Here is an 18414-nt window from a genome sequence, read left to right as displayed (position 1 = left end):
TTGTTTCTTCTCCTGACTTCCGCCCAGCCAGCCGGAGCAGCAACACGTGTTGAGCGGCTCGCAGTGGAAGTTTCTGATTATTGGGTTTAATTTGTGAGTCTTTTCTCCTGCGTACCGTCCGGTCCACAGTCTGAGCTGCAGGGTCCAGCTGGTACATGCGGGTCCGGCTGTTTGCGGCGGGTAAACCGAAGCCCCATCGGAACCAGCTGCTGCCGGGTCACCTCCACATGTCTGGACTTGTTCTTACTGTCGGGCTCACGGACCTGGATCGTTCAGGATGATGGATTATCAGTTTCCGCAGCAGCTTTTCCCCTCGTTTTTCAGCTGCGAGCCGCCGAACCGGGTCCAGAGACACGATGCCGGAGGATGGGGCTGCTACCACGGAGCCTTGCCGCAGGTGGGTTCTGGGCTCACCTGTCCAGGTTCGGCTGATGACGTTCAATACGCCATGCTGCGTTCACCGACAGGCAGGGAATTTAAAACTTTGGCTTTGATAAAATCAATAGTTGTTACAAAATCACACAATCATTTATTTTAGTAATGGATTATAAAGTGAAACATTCAACAGGTTTTAATGTAACATCTTCATCTGTTTTATACAATTTATAATGCTTTACAAACGGACAAATAATCTATTTCTTTCTTTAAAAGAAATTGTTATTATTATATATATATATATATATTATTCAAAGAAAATATGAAAATAAACACTTTATTATTTGTTTACTAGAAATTATTCAGAGAATCTGAAACTATACTATATATATATATATATATATATATATATATATATATATATCCTCCTGAGACCCAGAGAAAAAAAATGTTTTTGAATTTCTTTTTTTTTTACACTACATGACTCTTAGGAGTGAAAAAACATCACTACAATTAAAAAAATGTCAAAACATGTTTTTATTTATTTTTTAGAGTATGTCCTTTGGAGAGGACATCGGGACTCTCTTGTGGCAAATATGAACACATTTCGAGGCATACATTGACCTCTGAACTCTGACAAATCTTTAGTGCTGTAAATTTCAAAGAGCTACATCATTTAAGCCAGTTCAGATTTCCAGGCACCTCATTCAACTTAACAAAAGCAAGCTGATTAGTGTAGTTTAATCAGGTGTGTTGGTTCTGTTTTGGTTTGTGGTAGTCCATAAAGCAGTTCTTCTTCTTTGAGATGCAGGGGTACATGTTGCTTTTGATGCACTTTTGTAGGTTTTTCCAGTGCACCCTTCTGCTCTGCACCTGGAAGTATTCGGATTGTCCATCATCTTTGGCAAATGGACAGCTCCATACTTTCTCACTTCCTGATCTGGCTGGGGCCTCCTTCTCTTCTGTGATGGAACATACTCCTCATCATTTCGACATCAGATTCAATTGGATTGGGTTGGCCTGAGTGCCCCTGGGCAATCAGTTCCTCACCTAAGAGCAGTTTGAAGTCATGGTATTAGAGAGTTTTCTTCATAGGTTGTGCCAAAGCTTGGCTGTCTTCCTTATACTGTAACCAGGAGTTGGTGATGGCCAGATCGAAGAAGTGTAGGATTGTGCATACAGTCTACAGGCAGGAATCCTAAGAGACAGACAAATACGTTAAATAATTATGTCCTCTAAAAGTGATAGTTCATCCAAAAAATACTCTAATCTGTCTAAGCTTATCTACTCTGGTCTCAGAAACCTACGTGTTAGTTTTGGTCCAAAGTGCGACGGGCCCTTGCATCCTCAACTTCACTCTCCTCTTCCTCACTTGATGCCTCATCCTGAACTCCCGACCTCAAAATCACCGTCATTCTGTCCTTCTTGGTCCTCCTCATCTGACAAATCTATGTCTGAGTCTCCATCAGTATTCCTGTTTAGGATTTTCTCTGCCTCAGTCAGTGAGCTGACTTCTATTAAAACAGGTTAAAAAATAAAAAGCAAATCCTGATGTCCTCTATGGAGGACACACATAAACAGGTTATGTTTTATGCCAACAAATAATTAAACTGCTCTGAAATTCACCTAACTATTCCTTAGATGTTCATTTACTAGAAGCAATCTGAATATTAAACTCACAAATCTCATAATTAGAAAATAATACTTACCTTTCTTCTTTTGATAAAATGTGCTCACAGGGATGGCAGGCAATTTGAAGAATCAGGAAAAAAATTTCTGAAAAGCCCCACCCCCACACATGTCATATCATTGGAGAGCCCAGGATGTCCTCTCTAAGGACCAACAGGATTTAACACAGTGGCATGTATGGTTTCAGAATTATGAACAAAAAACCTATGTACTCCACAGAGGACAAAAATGCATTGCTGGGTCTCAGGAGGATATATATATATATATACATTTGTTTTAAACAAATGATCTTTGAGTCTCTATAATCCAGTCAATGATTGATCTATTACTAAATTAGCTGATGGTCAATAATCAATTAGTGATGATTACTGAGAGTCTTTGGCCTCAGTTTGGTGATGATGAGCTGATGCGGCTCTGGTTCCAGGGCGGCAGCGGCTCTCTGTCCAGCTGGGCGTTCACGTCCAAGCGGCGGGTCGGAGGGGAGGTCTGGCGCCAGACGGAGCCGGTTCCGGTTCCCCTGCTATCACCCAGGAAAGGTGAGCCGGTTCTGATCCAGAAAACATCCAGAGTCAGCGCTCTGTTATTTTATTTCCCATCGTCTCTGCGTGAAGCATTTATGATCTCTAATAGCGGCGTAGAGCCGTAATAAGTAGCTGTTTGATGCTTTGTGTTTTTCCTGCAGCGTTCCAGGATCTGGTGACGCCTCCTGAGCCGCTGGACTTCTTAAAACACGTGAGAAACATTTTAATAAACCGATCAGATATTAACAGCCAATTTCAGCTGATGATTATCTAAACTAACACTGAGCAGTTATAGTAAAATATAACAAAATATAACAAAAGATGACAGAAAATATTTTTATAAACTGTTTATCATAATTCCTTCTGCATGTTGTAAACAGAGTATTGACCACAAAATGTTTTTAATTGTTTAATTATGAAAATATCGTCATAATGTTAACAAAGGAAAGACACTAATCACCAGAACAATGTCTAAAAAATGGAAAAATAAACTATTTTTAATGAGAAACATAAAAAATATTTGCTTATTTTTTAAACTTATTTTAAAGATTTCCAACATTCCTCATTTAATTTTTTTGTTCATTTTTCATGTTGGAGTTTTTATAAAATTCCTGATACCACAAATTTACTCTTGTATCATTTAGACTTTATTGCAATAATTAATGCAAAGATATTCTTAGCTCAGTGCTAATACTTCGTCATACAGTTAACCACCTGAGTTCAAACAAATACAAGATAAACAAGATGGCCGACTTAAGTCTGAAGTTGAAGGAATTTTTCAAAAAGCAAAATTTGATTAATTCATAAAATGAAATTATTTGACTGTGACAGTAGAATTGATGCTGTCAATGACCAGAAAAAGATCCGAATTGTTTAAGTGGAAAGTTTTTGACCCAATTCCTCTGAAATAAATTTAAAAAAAAGGCTCAGAGTGTAAAGAAACGGCTTCCTGCTCCTTCGTCCAGATGCACAACTTCTTCATGGATCACGGCCCGGACGCCTTCGGCTGCATGAGCGAGATCCTGGGCGAAAACTTCCACTTCCAGAAAGCCAGGGAGAAGAAGGTGAGTCTCAGCCCAACCTGCGGCCGACGCCTCAGATTAAAGCTTCAGATTAAAGCTTCAGATTGAAGCTTCAGATTAAAGCTTCAGATTGAAGCTTCAGATTAAAGCTTCAGATTCAAGCTTCAGATTAAAGCTTCAGATTAAAGCTTCAGATTCAAGCTTCAGATTGAAGCTTCAGATTAAAGCTTCAGATTAAAGCTTCAGATTAAAGCTTCAGATTGAAGCTTCAGATTGAAGCTTCAGATTAAAGCTTCAGATTGAAGCTTCAGATTAAAGCTTCAGATTGAAGCTTCAGATTAAAGCTTCAGATTAAAGCTTCAGATTAAAGCGGTTAATCTGCTGCTGTTTTGCAGAAATATTGGAAAGATTCGATCAACATGTGGAGGATGAAGAGTTTCACCAACCAGCTGAAGTTCAACATGTGAGCAGAAAACCAACCTGATGGACTCAAAACAAACTGCAGAGAAAACCTGGTTCTGCTAGAGAGCAGAAGATTTGATCTGTTAGATGACGCGGTAAAAACCAAATGTTTTGGAATGAACCGATCTAAACATGAAGGCCGATATCAAAATAGCCACTTCATCCAATGTTTGCTGATATTTTTGTTAAAAAATAGTTTAAAATTTCATAATAAGTATATTAGAAATATAATCGTCTGATGTTGATGCATATTTATTGATGTTTTGGTCATGATTTGTTTTGCCTCCAGCTGTCCCATGGCGTACCGGTCCAGGAGACTGGAGCGGTACGCCGGCCTGCTGTGGGACGTGGTCCACGACGTCCCGCCGGAGCTGCTGGGCTCGCTGCTGTACGAGGAGCTGACCGAGCAGAGGGAGCGCATGCAGTTCTCCGAGGCGGCCACCGGGGGCGCTCTGGCCTTCGTCCCGTTCTCACAGAGCGAGGGCTGCCTGCTGTACCCCGGGGGCCCGGGAATGGACCGCCTCAGTATCCTGCTCTGCTCCTTGGGGTCAAAGTTCAGGTCTTATTTGAGCTTTTGAGATGGTTAGAAAGTTGCCATGGTGACGCATCACAGGGGTCCAAAAGGAAAATAAAAAAAAAATTTTTCCAGTTGCGTAAACAACTGGAAACAGTAACTGGAAACAGCGTAAACAGTAGGGAAACAAACTGGAACCGGCGTTGTTCTTAACGCAGTACCTCAGACTTCCACAGGGTGGTGCTGGAACGCGACGGCGCCGCCTGCGTGGACGCCGCCGGGCGGAAGCCGGTCAGCTTCCAGCTGACGGCGCCGGTCCGACAGATCAGCTGCGGCTCGCGCTTCGGCGACAGTACGGCGTTTTCCGGCAGGCTTGGCGACGCGCCCGGCGGTTCGGCTGAACATTTCCTGTCGCCCCGCAGGCTGCGTCGCCGTGCGCTCCGACCACGTCTGCGGCGTCTGGGGGACGGGGGAGCAGAAGGAGCCGCGCCTGCTGCAGGCGGTCGGCACCAGAGCCGCTGCCAGCTGCGTCAGCGTCAGGTAGGGCCGGCGCCGCAGAACCAGAGTCAGTAGAATATTCTACATGCTGATCTCCTGTTTCCTCAGTCCGCACATTCTGGGTGAAGTTCTGGTGGCGAGCGAGAGCGGAGCGGCGACCCTGTGGACGGTCGGCCGAGGGAGGAACAAGCCGACCTGCAGGTCGGGTCCAAGCGCCTGCAGGAGTCACAGCGTCTCCTCCTGTCCCTCCTCAGGATGCAGACGATCCGGACGGAGGAGAGCAACTTGTACTTCAACGCCAAGTCGTCATGGCGCTGGTGCGAATTCTCGCCCACCCACGAGTGATGGTGTACGCCGACCGGACGGGGCGGAGCTCACAGACTTCAGGGCGAAGGTGGGACGATATTAACGCTGAATTCACAATTTAAATCCAATCATTTGTCCATCGGCCTCCATTTTGCTGCTATGCTGTCGCCATGGAGACTGTGCATGTGTGGAAAAAACCCAACGAAGAGGAAAAGGCAGAAATGAGAAACATTCAGCCATATTTAAACATTTTGACGTTTTGCTGTTTTCACTGTTGGTAAAATTGCATAAACTGGATTTATGAAAATCACTTTTCTTAACTGAAACTGAAGTGAGTTTTGAAAACTTGTTTTGATTTAGGATGAAATGTTTCAGCTGCATTGAAATTATTTCATTGACCCTCCAATGGAAAAATGCCAGACGTTGCTACTGGCGGAAACAACAAAGAAGACGTCAGGAAGTGGCTGCCTGGTTTTTAACGACTTGTGAACAAACTTAACAACTATTTTAATTGTGTTTCTAATTGAGCTGAAACACAGCAGTTATGATACTGTGATTATCGAGCCGGTTCTGGATCGCTGCTCTCTGTCCTCCAGCTGGACTCGAACCCGGGTTACACTCTGTTCCGGATCAGCAGCACCTCAGACTGCCACAGCGGAGAGCGCCTCCTGCTGGTCAGATTCCTGGGAGACGTTCACCCCTTTCACCACCTCCTCACCACGCAAGTGAGTCTCTTGGTTCTGCCCGTTTTGTCCCAGCGCTCCAGATGGACCTGAACTTCCTGTCCGTCTCTGCGCAGCACTCGGCCTACATCATGGACGAGCGCTTCCCCTGCGTCCCCATGCTGAAGTGGGACCACATGATGGAGGCTCCGCCCCTTTTCTGCCACGTGGCTCCGGGCTCCGGAACCACCAAGGTTCTGCTTGGGTCGCAGTCCTCCCAGGAGATCACTCTGCTGCAGTACTCTGGTGAGTCAGCAGGGGGCAGCAGCAGGTCCTGCTGCATTTATTGGTTTTGGAAACTTTTTGTTTTCTGGCTGATCTGATTGGACACCAGGCTTGTTTCCAATTCCCTGAATTTTACATTTAATTTTAAAATCTCTTTTCTTCATTCTGGTTGTTTAGTTTAAATAAATTAAAACTAAACAACCTATTTTGTTATTTTGTTGTCTGTTTTTGGATTACTTCTGAATCTGATCCTGCAGAAAACAGATTTTATTTTGCTGAAATCGTCCCAGATATCAGATGTGTGGAGCGATGTTACTGTTTTTATCCATGATGTTTCTCCTCCTCCTCCTCCAGGAGGCGCTGCAGAGGCCTGCTGCAGCCACGGTTCTCCTCAGGTTCTGCTCCGACCCAGAGACAGTCTGGCTCTGCTCCCGGTCCAGATCCCCCACAGTCAGCAGAACGCCGCGCACAGACTGGCTTCACCGGCTGCAGGTCAGCTCCGCCCCCAGAGGGCGCCAGCGCCGAGTCTCCCTCCTTCAACACATTTCCATCGTGATTCCAGGCCTGACGTGTTTCCAGAAGACGTCCGTCTCCACGGCGACCATGGTCGTCCTCCAGCTGACGGCGGCGGGGGACGTCTTCTACCAGATCCTGGAGCGGGACGACGGAAAACCTGGAGCGCCAGAGACCGGAGCGCCGGAGACCGGAGCGCCGGAGACCGGAGCGCCGGAGACCGGAGCGCCGGAGACCGGAGCGTCTGAGACCGGAGCGTCTGAGACCGGAGCGCCGGAGACCGGAGCGCCGGAGACCGGAGCGTCGGAGACCGGAGCGTCTGAGACCGGAGCGCCGGAGACCGGAGCGCCGGAGACCGGAGCGCCGGAGACCGGAGCGTCTGAGAGCGGAGCGCCGGAGACCGGAGCGTCTGAGACCGGAGCGCCTGAGACCGGAGCGCCGGAGACCGGAGCGCCGGAGACCGGAGCGTCTGAGACCGGAGCGTCTGAGACCGGAGCGCCGGAGACCGGAGCGCCGGAGACCGGAGTTGGATCCCCGCTGCTGGTCGCTGAACGTCCAGCGATGAGGACATCGTCATGCCGACGCAGGCTCCCAACACTTGCATGTTTGTCCCAGAAACGCCGGACGGGAACCGGAGTTCGGATCGGTACGCCTGATAAATGAAAACTTAAAACAAACTCAATAATTTCCTTGGTATAAATAATGATTTATCAATTTTGTCTTTCAAACTCTTTCAGTTTGTTGTTTTGGTCTCAACTAAATTCTTATTCTGAAGGTTTCAGAACTTTATGATTCATTTTAGTTTTTGTTTCTGTTGTTTTCCTTATTTTGGATATTTAAAGTTCACTGGTACACTTTAAAGTTTATTGATCTGTGAATGATCTGTATTGATCTTTGATGTTTGTTTTCCTGCCAGGCCTCCGGATCAGATCCCGGCGTTCGTCGCTGTTGATAACGAAGCGGATCGGTCGGCTCGCTCGGTGCTGAGCGGCGCCACGCGTCTCGCCTGGAGGCGCTGGCTGCAGAAGCTGAGGAGACAGGAGAGGAAACCCGGCGCTCCGCCGCACCTCGCGGTCCAAACCGTAGGACTACTGAGCGTTCTGGAGCCCGGCGCCGCCGCCAGCCGCATGCAGATGGCGCTGCAGCAGGACCTGCAGCGCTGCATGCGGACGCGGTCGCTGCTGCTGAACAGCGACCTGGACCCGGTTCCGGTGCCGCCGCTGGTGAACGCCAAGGCGTGGCACACCTGCTGAGCCACCACCCTGACAACGGCGTGGCGCGGCGGCCAGGAGGCGTGGCGGGAGTGGTGGCAGGAGGAGCGGGGGGAGAACCGGGCCTGGAGGAAGGAGGCGCTGAGGAGGAAGAGGAGGAGGGAGAAGGAGGCGCAGCGCGCCGCGGGGCGCCACCTGCAGCTCAGCGGCAGCTTCACCTCCTCCGTCAGCTACCAGACGGACCTGGACGACCTCTCCGGCTGGTCCTCGGGGGCCAGCGGCCCGCTGACCGACAGCCAGCGCAGCAGGCCTCTGGGCCAGCTGGCCGCCTTCCTGGAGGACCGGGACGACTCGCCGGCGCCGCCGGACCATCTCGATCCGCCCAGCAGAACTCCAGAGCCACAACCAGCCAATCAGAGGAGCAGGAATCTGGCCGACCAATCACTGAGCTCTCTGTGGGAAACACAGGTGGGATTGATGAGGCGTTAATTTATTCATGTTAGACAAAAACATCAGTTTGTCCATGTATATGATCGGCTTCTCATCCAATCATCACCAATAACTAATCAATAAACACATAAACTGCTTTTATAAGCATCTTCATACCTCAATCTAGAAATGATTAATCGTGATTAATCAATTATTCAAACAATCTTCAACTAATTTAATAATTAATTAATAGTTGTCTCCAGTATTCAGACTCATAAAAAGATGGAAAAACGACAAGCTTAAAACAGGAATGAAGCTAAAACTACAATAAATGATCAATTAATCGACTAATCGTGTTCACTGAAGCATTGCTTCACATTCTGGGGGATAAATTGTATTATTTTTATTTAAAATGAATTTAATTTGTTTTTTTGCATCTTTAATGTTTTTCTAATATTGTCTGAAAGAAATGCAGAATGTGATCATTTATTTAATCAATTAATCATCCAACTAATCAATAGTATAATAAATGTAATGTAAATGTAATAAAAGTAATCTATTCATCCACCAGAGTGGATTTTTTTTGTGTTAACTATTGGCTAGCAGTCTATTTTATTGATTGATTGATTGATTGATTGATTGATTTTACATCTGAGCTCGTTAGCGTAGCGCGCTGCACAGCAGACGTTTTCCTGTAATGACCGGAAAGCCTGCAGGGTCGCGTTTTTGTCAGCAGGGGGCAGATTAACCCAACCAGGAGAATGGCTGATTGGACCACACTGTGACATCACTTCCTGTCTCTTGTCTCCTCAGGATGATCCTCCTCTTCATCCCGCCCCTCCTCCTCCTCTCAGTGGCCCAGCTTCTCCTCTCTGACGCCCTCCAAGGCGTCACAGAGCCAGCGGGGGGCGCCGCAGGCGTCCCAGCCCAAGAAGAAGAAATCCCGGATGGGATTCTGATCCCAGGATTGGATCGTTGTGACTGTGTTGGTGGAACAGGAAGCAGGAAGTGACCCGGCGGAGGACGGAACCGAAGTCTGGTAGGACTCTGTGGATGTTTGGTGCTAAAAACTAAACGAGGATTTAAAAGTCGCTTGAAAAACAAACATTTGCACAGAGAAGCAGGAAGTGAAAGACGTTTATAACCGGCTGGTTTTATCCACCGTCATTTACAAAATAAATAAAACTGAGCGTGAAGAACCAGACTCCGAATTCGTCTCTCCAGATCCTGAAAATCAAACTTTCTGAACAGAAACGGATTTTAAATCTTCCATGAGGCTGAAGATGGAAAACTGCTGAGTCGATCGTTTCGTTGATTAAAAATAGAAAACATTTAAATCGCAACTTTTGTACGATTAATTGATTAATCATCAGAATAATTGATTACTAAAATAATTTCAATAATTCCAAGTAAATCAATATTCTCATCCAAACGGAATTAAAATCAGGTTTTACTCAACAGATTGTAATATTTTGATATTAAACAGTAAAATTCAACAAAATTATCAGCTGCTGCTGAAAAATTGGAAAAAGATCTCGTCGTCAAAAGGAGATGAAAATGTAATTTTATCAAGAAAATGAATAGTTGCCAGAAAAAGAGCTAAAAATTATATTAAATCTTAAAAATTATCATAAAGTTTCCACAACAAATTACATTACTCTCTCAAGTTATTGATAAAAACTCAGATCATCAAACTGATCCTGAGGAAATGCCAGTGATTGATTAATCAAATATTAAATTAATTATTCTCATTGAGTTTAAAAAAACATTCAAGATTGTTTTGATTTAACCTTTAAGCTTTTTTTTTGTACACATTAAAAGATGCAAATTAAATAATTCAGCTCCGTTTAAATAAGAAAATAATTGTTTTTTTTCCAAACTGCAATAAGATCAGATTTTTTTTTACCCTCCAGATTTCAAATTTGAAGAATTAAGAAAATTTAACTGGATGTTTAGAGATTTGAGGCTGTAAAAATGAAAACAGCAGGCAGTGGATTAAAAATAGCCTTTTTTTTAATAAGGTTTTTCTTTTTCAGGACATGTGACAAAAACAGAATAAATAACTTACTATCTACAGAACTATTAACAGATTTTTTTTGTACACCATTTACAGTTTTACAGGTTTTTCTATAAACATTTTTCACTTTTTTTGACACATTCTGCATTATTTAGACTGAAACAACATCCTCACCTTCAAACTGAGCTAAGCTACATCATAGCAGGTTCACACGTCCACATGTTCGCTAAACACACGTCCACATGTTCGCTAAACACACGTCCACATGTTCGCTAAACACACGTCCACATGTTCGCTAAACACACGTCCACATGTTCGCTAAACACACGTCCTCCTTCTAACACGTTACAAACAAAAACTGTGCAAATTAAAGTTGGAAACAGAAAGAAAAAGCAGCAGCTTTCTGTGGATTCACTGTTTTCAGCTGATATTTGGGATTAAACACAAACAAAACGACTCCGTCTGCTGCTTCGACCTTCTGCGCTCCAGAAAAACAGTCACATGTTAATAACAGTCAAAAGGAAAACAGACATTCTGTGGGACAAACGTTTGGCAAATAGTCTTTGTTGCAGCCCGGTCTGCTGACTCAGCACCGAGGCTTGACCAGGACGCCGTCGCATCCTGGAATGTGACGCCGCTACAGGCTAAAGCTAGCAGCTTGTGCGCCGCTCCGCCGGCGGCAGAGCGTTAAACGAAGACGGCAGGACGTGAAGGGGACTGAGAGACGGCCAGGGGAGTGGGCGGGGCCTTCAGGCGGCGAGGAACTGGCGGTGGAGGTGCAGCGGGAAGAAGGGGCCTTCGGCGTCGCTGCCCAGAGAGCTGCAGAGAGACTCGTCTCCTGAGCTCATCACGTCTTCACCAGAGTCCTCACTGTGGACGAGAAGACGGGAAAAACGTCAAACGTCTCCAGATGCAACCACAACCTTACGTCTCTCAACATTTGATTTGAAACGATTAATCACGATTAATGGAAACCGTAGCCAGGATGTGGTGACATGAGATCAAGAACCTTAAGTTGCTTCGTTTTTCACCTGAAATTATATTTCAAACTAAATATTGAGTTTCTCTGCCAATAATCCAGAGACGTCATGTTTATTCTTCCTTTGCTTCAAAGAAAACTCAGATTTCCAGGTTTTCTGTGGGGCAGAATGTGGACCGACATGTTTTTGATTTAGAAACAAAAACTGAGCTGGAACCGGTTCTGCAGGGGAGGCGACGGATCAGCTGCTGCTCTTGGTTAAACATCAACACACTGAGCTCCTTTGGGTTTCTTCCTCTTGACTCAGAGTTACATAAACCGTGACGCGCCCCCCCCCCCCCCCTCTGCTGATTGTGATGTAATGAAACCGTCACTGAGGACGTGACCAGATACGGCGCCGCGTTGTGACACATCGGAAAGCCGAGCGTTGATGCACATTTTGTTGCCTCAGAGACGATTATTCCTGTAAATGTGACGCGATTCGACTTTTACTCAATAATGCTGATGGTAAATACGGCGTTGCCTAGGAGACGATGCAGGGGCGTGGCCGCCTCCCTTCCAGGTGAAATACCTGAGAAGTTTGTGAGGCGTGTTTAGCTGTTGCAACGCGTCGCTGGAACGTTTCACTCACAGCTTTTATTTTGATTCCAGTTTCAGGGCGTGTTTGTTTCAGGTCTGCTTGCAGATTATTGTTTTAGTAATCGAGTAATCTATCAATTATTCTGACGATTAATCGATTAAATCAGTTTCTTTTTAACCAGAATATAATTACTGCTTAAAATACATTTATTTTAAAAGTGCAGAAACAGATTAAATTTAAAAATTAAAAACTCATTTTATTGAGGTCATGAGTGAACTTTGAACTTTAAATTCCTTGAACTGAAGTTTGAAGATTTTATTTTTTCGTGAATCAGGTATTTTTGATTTATGTTTTTATGTATTGCTCTTCTTGAACAACAAGCAACAGAACGGATTGGGAAGATATTAAAACAAAAGTTAAAAATGGGGGAAATTCCACTGAAAACCAGCAGAGAGAACAGAAATGAAATGTAGTTTAGTTTGGGCTGATTAACCGGGCTTTATTCGGTTCTGACTCGACGTTTACAGTCTTTTGTTTTTTCTCTTAATTCAATATTTCCTGTTGATGCGTTTCAGCATCGAGGACGAAGCTGTTCCTGTGACACTGACTCCGTTTTGCGGGTTTCGGACCGAGCCGTCTCCCTCCATAGCGGCTAATAGCAGTTAGCATTCGTTAGCGGCTCACGCATAGCCATCCGGGCTGAGCCCAGCGCGCGGACAGTGGCCCAGTCAAAGCCTGGTTTCTCTCACCTCTCGCTCTCGTCCCAGCGGCCCTCGGGGATGGTGGGCAGCTCCGGCACGCTGCGGTGGCTGTGCAGGTTCTGCGCGGTCCGCCGGGACACGATCCACTGCAGCTTCCGGTGGTTGGGCTTACTGCATTTGGGCGAGGCGTAGTCCGACAGGCAGCGGGCCACGGCATCGCTCCACAGCTGCAGCTCCGCGTCGGGAATCTGAAACCGAGACAGCGGGTCAAACGGCGGGTCAAAGCCCAGGCTTTCCTGAAGAGCCGTAAACAGAAACGGGCCGTTTTGCTCGGGTCGGCGGGTTAAAACCCGAGCTGCAGCTCAGAGCCTGCAGGCCGACCTGCTGCTGCTGCAGGCCGACCTGCTGCTGCTGCAGGACGACCTGCTGCTGCTGCAGGCCGACCTGCTGCTGCTGCAGGACGACCTGCTGCTGCTGCAGGCCGACCTGCTGCTGCTGCAGGCCGACCTGCTGCTGCTGCAGGCCGACCTGCTGCTGCAGGCCGACCTGCTGCTGCTGCAGGCCGACCCGCTGCTGCTGCAGGACGGGATTCTGGGAATTTCAGAGACAGAAAGTTTCTCTCTGTTCCTGGAAACTGAACTCTGCAGCTGCGTCTTCATCTGCTGCAGACGTTTCCACTTCAACGTCACATAAACGTCATTTATGATATTATTACTGTCCTTATGTTTTAGTTTCCTGCTGTAGAACACGATCACATTACGTTTTGTAATGTTTGCTGACTGAACACATTTAACAAAAAATAAATCCCCCAATTTAAACGTCAAATATAAGACCATCAATAAGTCCCTGATCCATGGAAACGTCCCGGTGGGCCCGGTTCTGGACCCGGTGGGCCCGGTTCTGGACCCGGTGGGCCCGGTTCTGGACGTACCTTCAGGTGTCTCTGGATGTGGAAGGCGATCTCCAGCATGTCCTCCGACTGGATGCTCTTCATCTCCTGCCTGAGGAGAGCCAGGGCCAGGACGGACGGCTGCAGGGACAGACGGGCCGGATCAGAACCTCTGTGCGCTCAGACCCGGAGGGGCTCGGCGGAACCGACGGCTCGTCTTACCTTTGCTCCGGAGAAGGCGATCTGGCACAGACAGGCTTTCAGCTGAGCTTCCAGCTTCTCCAGGCTCAGCGTCTCCTTCCTGTTCACACAGAAACAACCAAACTGAGTCACGACGCTTTTCTGCTGCTAAAAACAAGATTTCTGCATCTAAAGACGCAGAAAAGTTCAGCCAGATCAGCACAACGCTGCAGGATGAATTTCCCAAAAACTTGAATCACTAATTCTCCTTCTTTTAACATGTGTTGTTCTAATAAACCGTCAACATTTAACAGCCCAGTTCAGGTTAAAATGTTCAGCAGAATTTAAAGTTTGATCTTCCTGAATATGTTCTTCCCTCACAGTATTATCATTTCATCATGATAACTTCTGAACAGACCCGACTTTTGGAGGTGAAATTCCTGTAATAAACCGACTCCAGAAGAAATCTGGACATTTTTATGTTTCTTCTCAGGTAATCTGTCAACAAGCTGACAGTGTAATCCAGCTGCTCTGAACTTTGTGTTCAACCTCTGCAGTCTGGAAGCAGGCGCGTTGCGTAAGCGGCTGCAGACGGCCTTATCAGCGCCGGCTGCCCTACTTTACCCTCTGCAGCAAACATGGAGCAGCTCTGACCCGAACCCGGCACAGCAAAGAGCCTTTATGGAGGCTGAAGCTGATTGGATCCTAATTCTGACTTAATCATTTGACCTTTTAACGTATTTCTAATATTGCAGACGAAGGCTGAAGTGACTAAATGAAAAATGTGCAGGATGTGACCGTTTTCCCATTTGATTAATCGTCAGGATAGCTGCTGACTGAAACGCTTGTGTTTGCGGTCTGCGCCTCACCTGTAGGTGGCGTGCGTGAGCGTGATCTGGTGGTACAGCTGCAGGAAGGTTAAGGCGGTCACGGCTTTGGATTTGAAGCCCAGCTTCTCGGCGACGATCTTCTCCATGCGGCCGAGGTCGGACACGGTGAAGCGGCACTGGCCGATGCGGATGAGCTCGTCGGCCGGCGTCAGGTCGCACTCCTCCTCCGTCACTCTGGCCGCCAGGTGGAGGCAGCTGAGGCTGACGCAGGACAGGTGTTTGGGCTGGACCTGAGCAACATTCCAGAAAAATTGTTTCACCAGGGGAAACACCATTACTAATTCAAGATGGCTGCCGTGGTTGCCAAGGAAAATACATGTTCTTAATTTGAGAAAATTTATCACAGATGATTATTATCTTGCGCTTCCTTTTTCTAATGGACAGTTTTCAAAATGGCCGCCGTGGTTGTAGTAAAAAATATGTTTGAACCAAAATCAGCAGGTTATTGTGAGTGATGGGCACAGCTAGCCAAAACGTTCACAGGTAGCTAATTCACTTAGCAAGAATCTTTGCTATGCTAATCATAAGCATAAAAGAATCAGAGGAAGCTAACGCTAAACACAGTATAAAAACGAACTGAAAGCTAACACTAAACCATAAAACAATTATCAGAAGCTAACATTAAATTGCTAAACGCATTAAAAAACTATCGGAAGCTAAAGCTAACCAGTAAGACAATTGTCACAGGTCTTCATCTCCTTCCAGTTTTTAGTTACTTAGAGACTCATAAACTGCAAAGTTTTGCTACATATTATTTTAAAGTTTTATGAACAGGGCGACCAACGTCAAACCTCTTTTGTTCATCCAAGTCTTGGAAATTAAGATTTCATGACAATAATTAGCCAAACAGGGTCACAAAATGGCCGCCACTCTGAAATTCAAGTGGCTAATATAAAAAACACGCGACAAGAGGAGTGAGCACGCTAATGCTAATGCTTGTATCCGCAGTTTATAGATTTTCCCAGTAAGTTTTTGGTCGTACCCTCATCATGGCCAGGAATCTGTCCAGCAGGCTGACGGCCTGGACGAAGCTCTGGGTACTGTAGCCGAAGAAGCTGGTCAGGCTCCACAGATCCTCCACGGTCACGTCCCGGCTCCTGGCTGTGATCTGTTCACCGCTCTGGGGAGCAAAGACAGTTTAGAGACTCACAGCAGAGTTTTTCTGGACTTTAGCGGACGGACGCGTTTCTCACCTGCTGGGCAGAAACGATGAGGTTCAGTCCCGTCTCTTTGGGCAGGAAATTCACCTCCTGCTCATAATTCACCCTCAGCTCCTTCATCAGCCGCACGGCATCCATGTTCACGGTTTGTTTTCCACCACAGTTCAGAAACTGCAAGAAAAAGCGAAGATCATTTAGCCTTTAGCCTAGCATAGTAGGCTAAAGGTAGCTTCCCTGCACATATTAGAAAAAGCTTTCAAAAGAGTCCCATTTATCATATGGTTTATCATTTATTATGACAATTTTAATTTATCAGTCATGATAAATCCTAAATAGTGATGTGTAAAAGCCATTGAAACGATCTGTACTATTTTTTTTTTGTTCTAAGGAAGTGTCAATAAATTTGAAAATATGATTAAATGCTGTTACTGTTTGCTGTTTATTGGTACTAATCACACTTCTTTGTGTGACTGGATTAGAAACAGGAATGTTTTTCTACAACAGTATTTGTTTGTGGGGCTACAATTTCTGAAAATCAGTCATAATATGAGCTAAAAAATTTTATAAATTATTTTTTATTGTTATTACAATAGTACATTAAAATATGATGTTTAAAATGTAAGTGCATATCGTCACACCGAGTTTCATAATTGGTGATTTCTCCTGCTTTTATGATGTAAAACTGGGTTTCTAAAAACAAAAAAGCACTCCGCACTTTTCAGATAAACTATTTCTGACCTCCTCGTAACGCTCTCGGTTCGGGTCGATCCCGGTTTGTGTTCCGGGGCTGCGCTGTGATGTAACCTGTCAGTGATCGGCCTCTTGGCCCGGGCAGGGTGCCCGAACCCGTCAGGGAGCCCGAACCCGGCAGGGAGCCCGAACCCGGCAGGGAGCCCGAACCCGGCCCACTTCCCCCAGCTGGACCCGGGATCCGGTGTCAGGTTCCCTCCGGCGGACGCCTTCAGTCTGACCCACAAACTCAAACCTTCGGTTTTAAACGTTTTTCCCTCCGATTTAACCAGCAAACACCGCGTTTAAACCAGAACCCGCCGGGTTCGGGTCGCTGGAATGGACCGTTACCGTCAAACTGAGCCGAACCGTTTTAAATCCTGTGGTCGGAGCGGGGGGAGGGGAACCGCTGCTACACAAACAGCCACATCCCGTCAGTCCAGCACAGACACACACTGCGCTTCTGCAGCTTCACTTTTTACAGAAATGTGACAGAAAATGCGCAAAAATGTCCAAAATGTTTGGAGATTCCGGATGAGCGGCGCTGAAGTTGGCTTCCGGTTCGGTCACGTAAACATACAAAGTGAAAAGGAGATTTCAGTTTTTTCAACAAGATTCAAGATTTACTGGCTGAAAATTCAGAAAAATGTGATATAATGAGATATTTTCAATTCTATTCATGACTGATAACAGATCAGTTTATTCTGTGGTGGTCCAGGAAACGTTCATTTTTTAAAATTTTCTGCTAACAAAACCATAAAAAGTAGAAAATTGCATCGTAATTTAATATTTCGCAAGTTGAACGTTTGTAATTTTTGTGCTTTTATCTAACAGCGAAATAACAGAGTTCAGATTAAGAGGAATCAATGTTTAAAATTAATTTATTAATATGCATTTCGCAGGCATGTTTCACAGGTTTTAAATAGTTTTTTAAGGAGCATAAATTTAATTTAAAGCAGATTAAAGTGATCTGGATCTGGTTCAGCTTTTAGAGAAAATAAAACTGTTTTTGTTTACACACAAACACGACGAACATTTAACGGCTCGGTTTTAAATGTTGTTTTTGAGGCTTGTTTCTATTCATCATAAGCTAATCGATCAGCTTCACATTTTAAACTCCAGCTGATATAAAAAATAAAATGCTCCAGATTTGTAAAAAGCTTCGGAATAGCCCTTTACTGAGGCTCTGAATCGGACACCATCTTCGTCGTCTTTCCGGAGTAATTTTCTGTTATGGGAATAACAGCTTGATAACGGTTGAACATCATTCATATATTAATATTATCGGTAACATGTCTGTAGCTAAAAGACCATTGTTGGCTGTCTGTTCTTCCTGGGGGGATTTCTTAGCTGAAACCGAATCTAAGCGGAATATTTCCCCGAAACAACTCGGTGTCAGAACGAGTTAAAAGCTGGGAAACACTTTAAAATGGTTCTCCTACCTGTTATTGCTGGTTAAAGCCACATATCTGTCGTCTGTTGTCGTTTATTCCTTCCAGTTTACTCCCCTCTTCTCCTCCTCCTTTTTCTTTCCTCTCTTTGTTGATGTTCAGACTAGCCCCGCCCACATATCCTAGCAAAACCGCAACAACCAATCACAGCCTTGGTTGGCGTTAGCAACCGCCTCCTTCTAAGGGCTAATCGCATAAATCAACGGTTGCAACGACGATTTTACCAACTTCTTTCACTTTACTTCGACCTAATATATCCATATAGATCCTCTAGGTGTATCATCTGTTGAGATATATTAAGAATGGCTGAAATCTAAAAGCTCTTCGGCGAGACGCACCCCCCTGTGACTG

At 45.5% G+C, this 18414-nt stretch overlaps 1 protein-coding gene and 1 pseudogene across 1 annotated transcript; one reads left to right on the top strand and one right to left on the bottom strand.

Moving 5' to 3' along the window:
* The first annotated feature begins 18 nt into the window (after positions 1-18).
* On the top strand, positions 19-9612 carry LOC129352032 (TATA box-binding protein-associated factor RNA polymerase I subunit C-like; annotated as a pseudogene).
* Positions 9613-10482: 870 nt separating this feature from the next.
* LOC129352025 (cyclin-G2-like) lies at positions 10483-18414 on the bottom strand. The gene is made up of 8 exons (XM_055020843.1): positions 18055-18414; positions 15917-16054; positions 15706-15843; positions 14703-14953; positions 13876-13954; positions 13696-13794; positions 12813-13012; positions 10483-11374 (listed from the first exon to the last, which is right to left on the bottom strand). The coding sequence occupies exons 2-8, from the start codon at positions 16019-16021 to the stop codon at positions 11254-11256; spliced, it is 993 nt and encodes a 330-aa protein (XP_054876818.1). The 5' UTR covers positions 16022-16054; positions 18055-18414; the 3' UTR covers positions 10483-11253.

The sequence above is a fragment of the Poeciliopsis prolifica genome, unplaced genomic scaffold, assembly GCF_027474105.1.
Source record: "Poeciliopsis prolifica strain line A6 unplaced genomic scaffold, Auburn_PproV2 SCAFFOLD071, whole genome shotgun sequence".
NCBI classification, from domain to species: domain Eukaryota; kingdom Metazoa; phylum Chordata; class Actinopteri; order Cyprinodontiformes; family Poeciliidae; genus Poeciliopsis; species Poeciliopsis prolifica.
The sequence above is the reverse complement of the archived record's forward strand: the minus strand, read 5'-3'. Positions and strand labels throughout refer to the sequence as shown.

Coding starts and splice junctions, on each gene's coding strand:
- LOC129352025 (XM_055020843.1), bottom strand. CDS start 16,021: ATGGATGCCGTGCGGCTGATGAAGGAGCTGAGGGTGAATTATGAGCAG. Junction 15,844..15,916: donor TCATCGTTTCTGCCCAGCAG/GTGAGAAACGCG, acceptor TTTGCTCCCCAG/AGCGGTGAACAGATCACAGC. Junction 13,013..13,695: donor ACATCCAGAGACACCTGAAG/GTACGTCCAGAA, acceptor TCTCGGTTTCAG/ATTCCCGACGCGGAGCTGCA.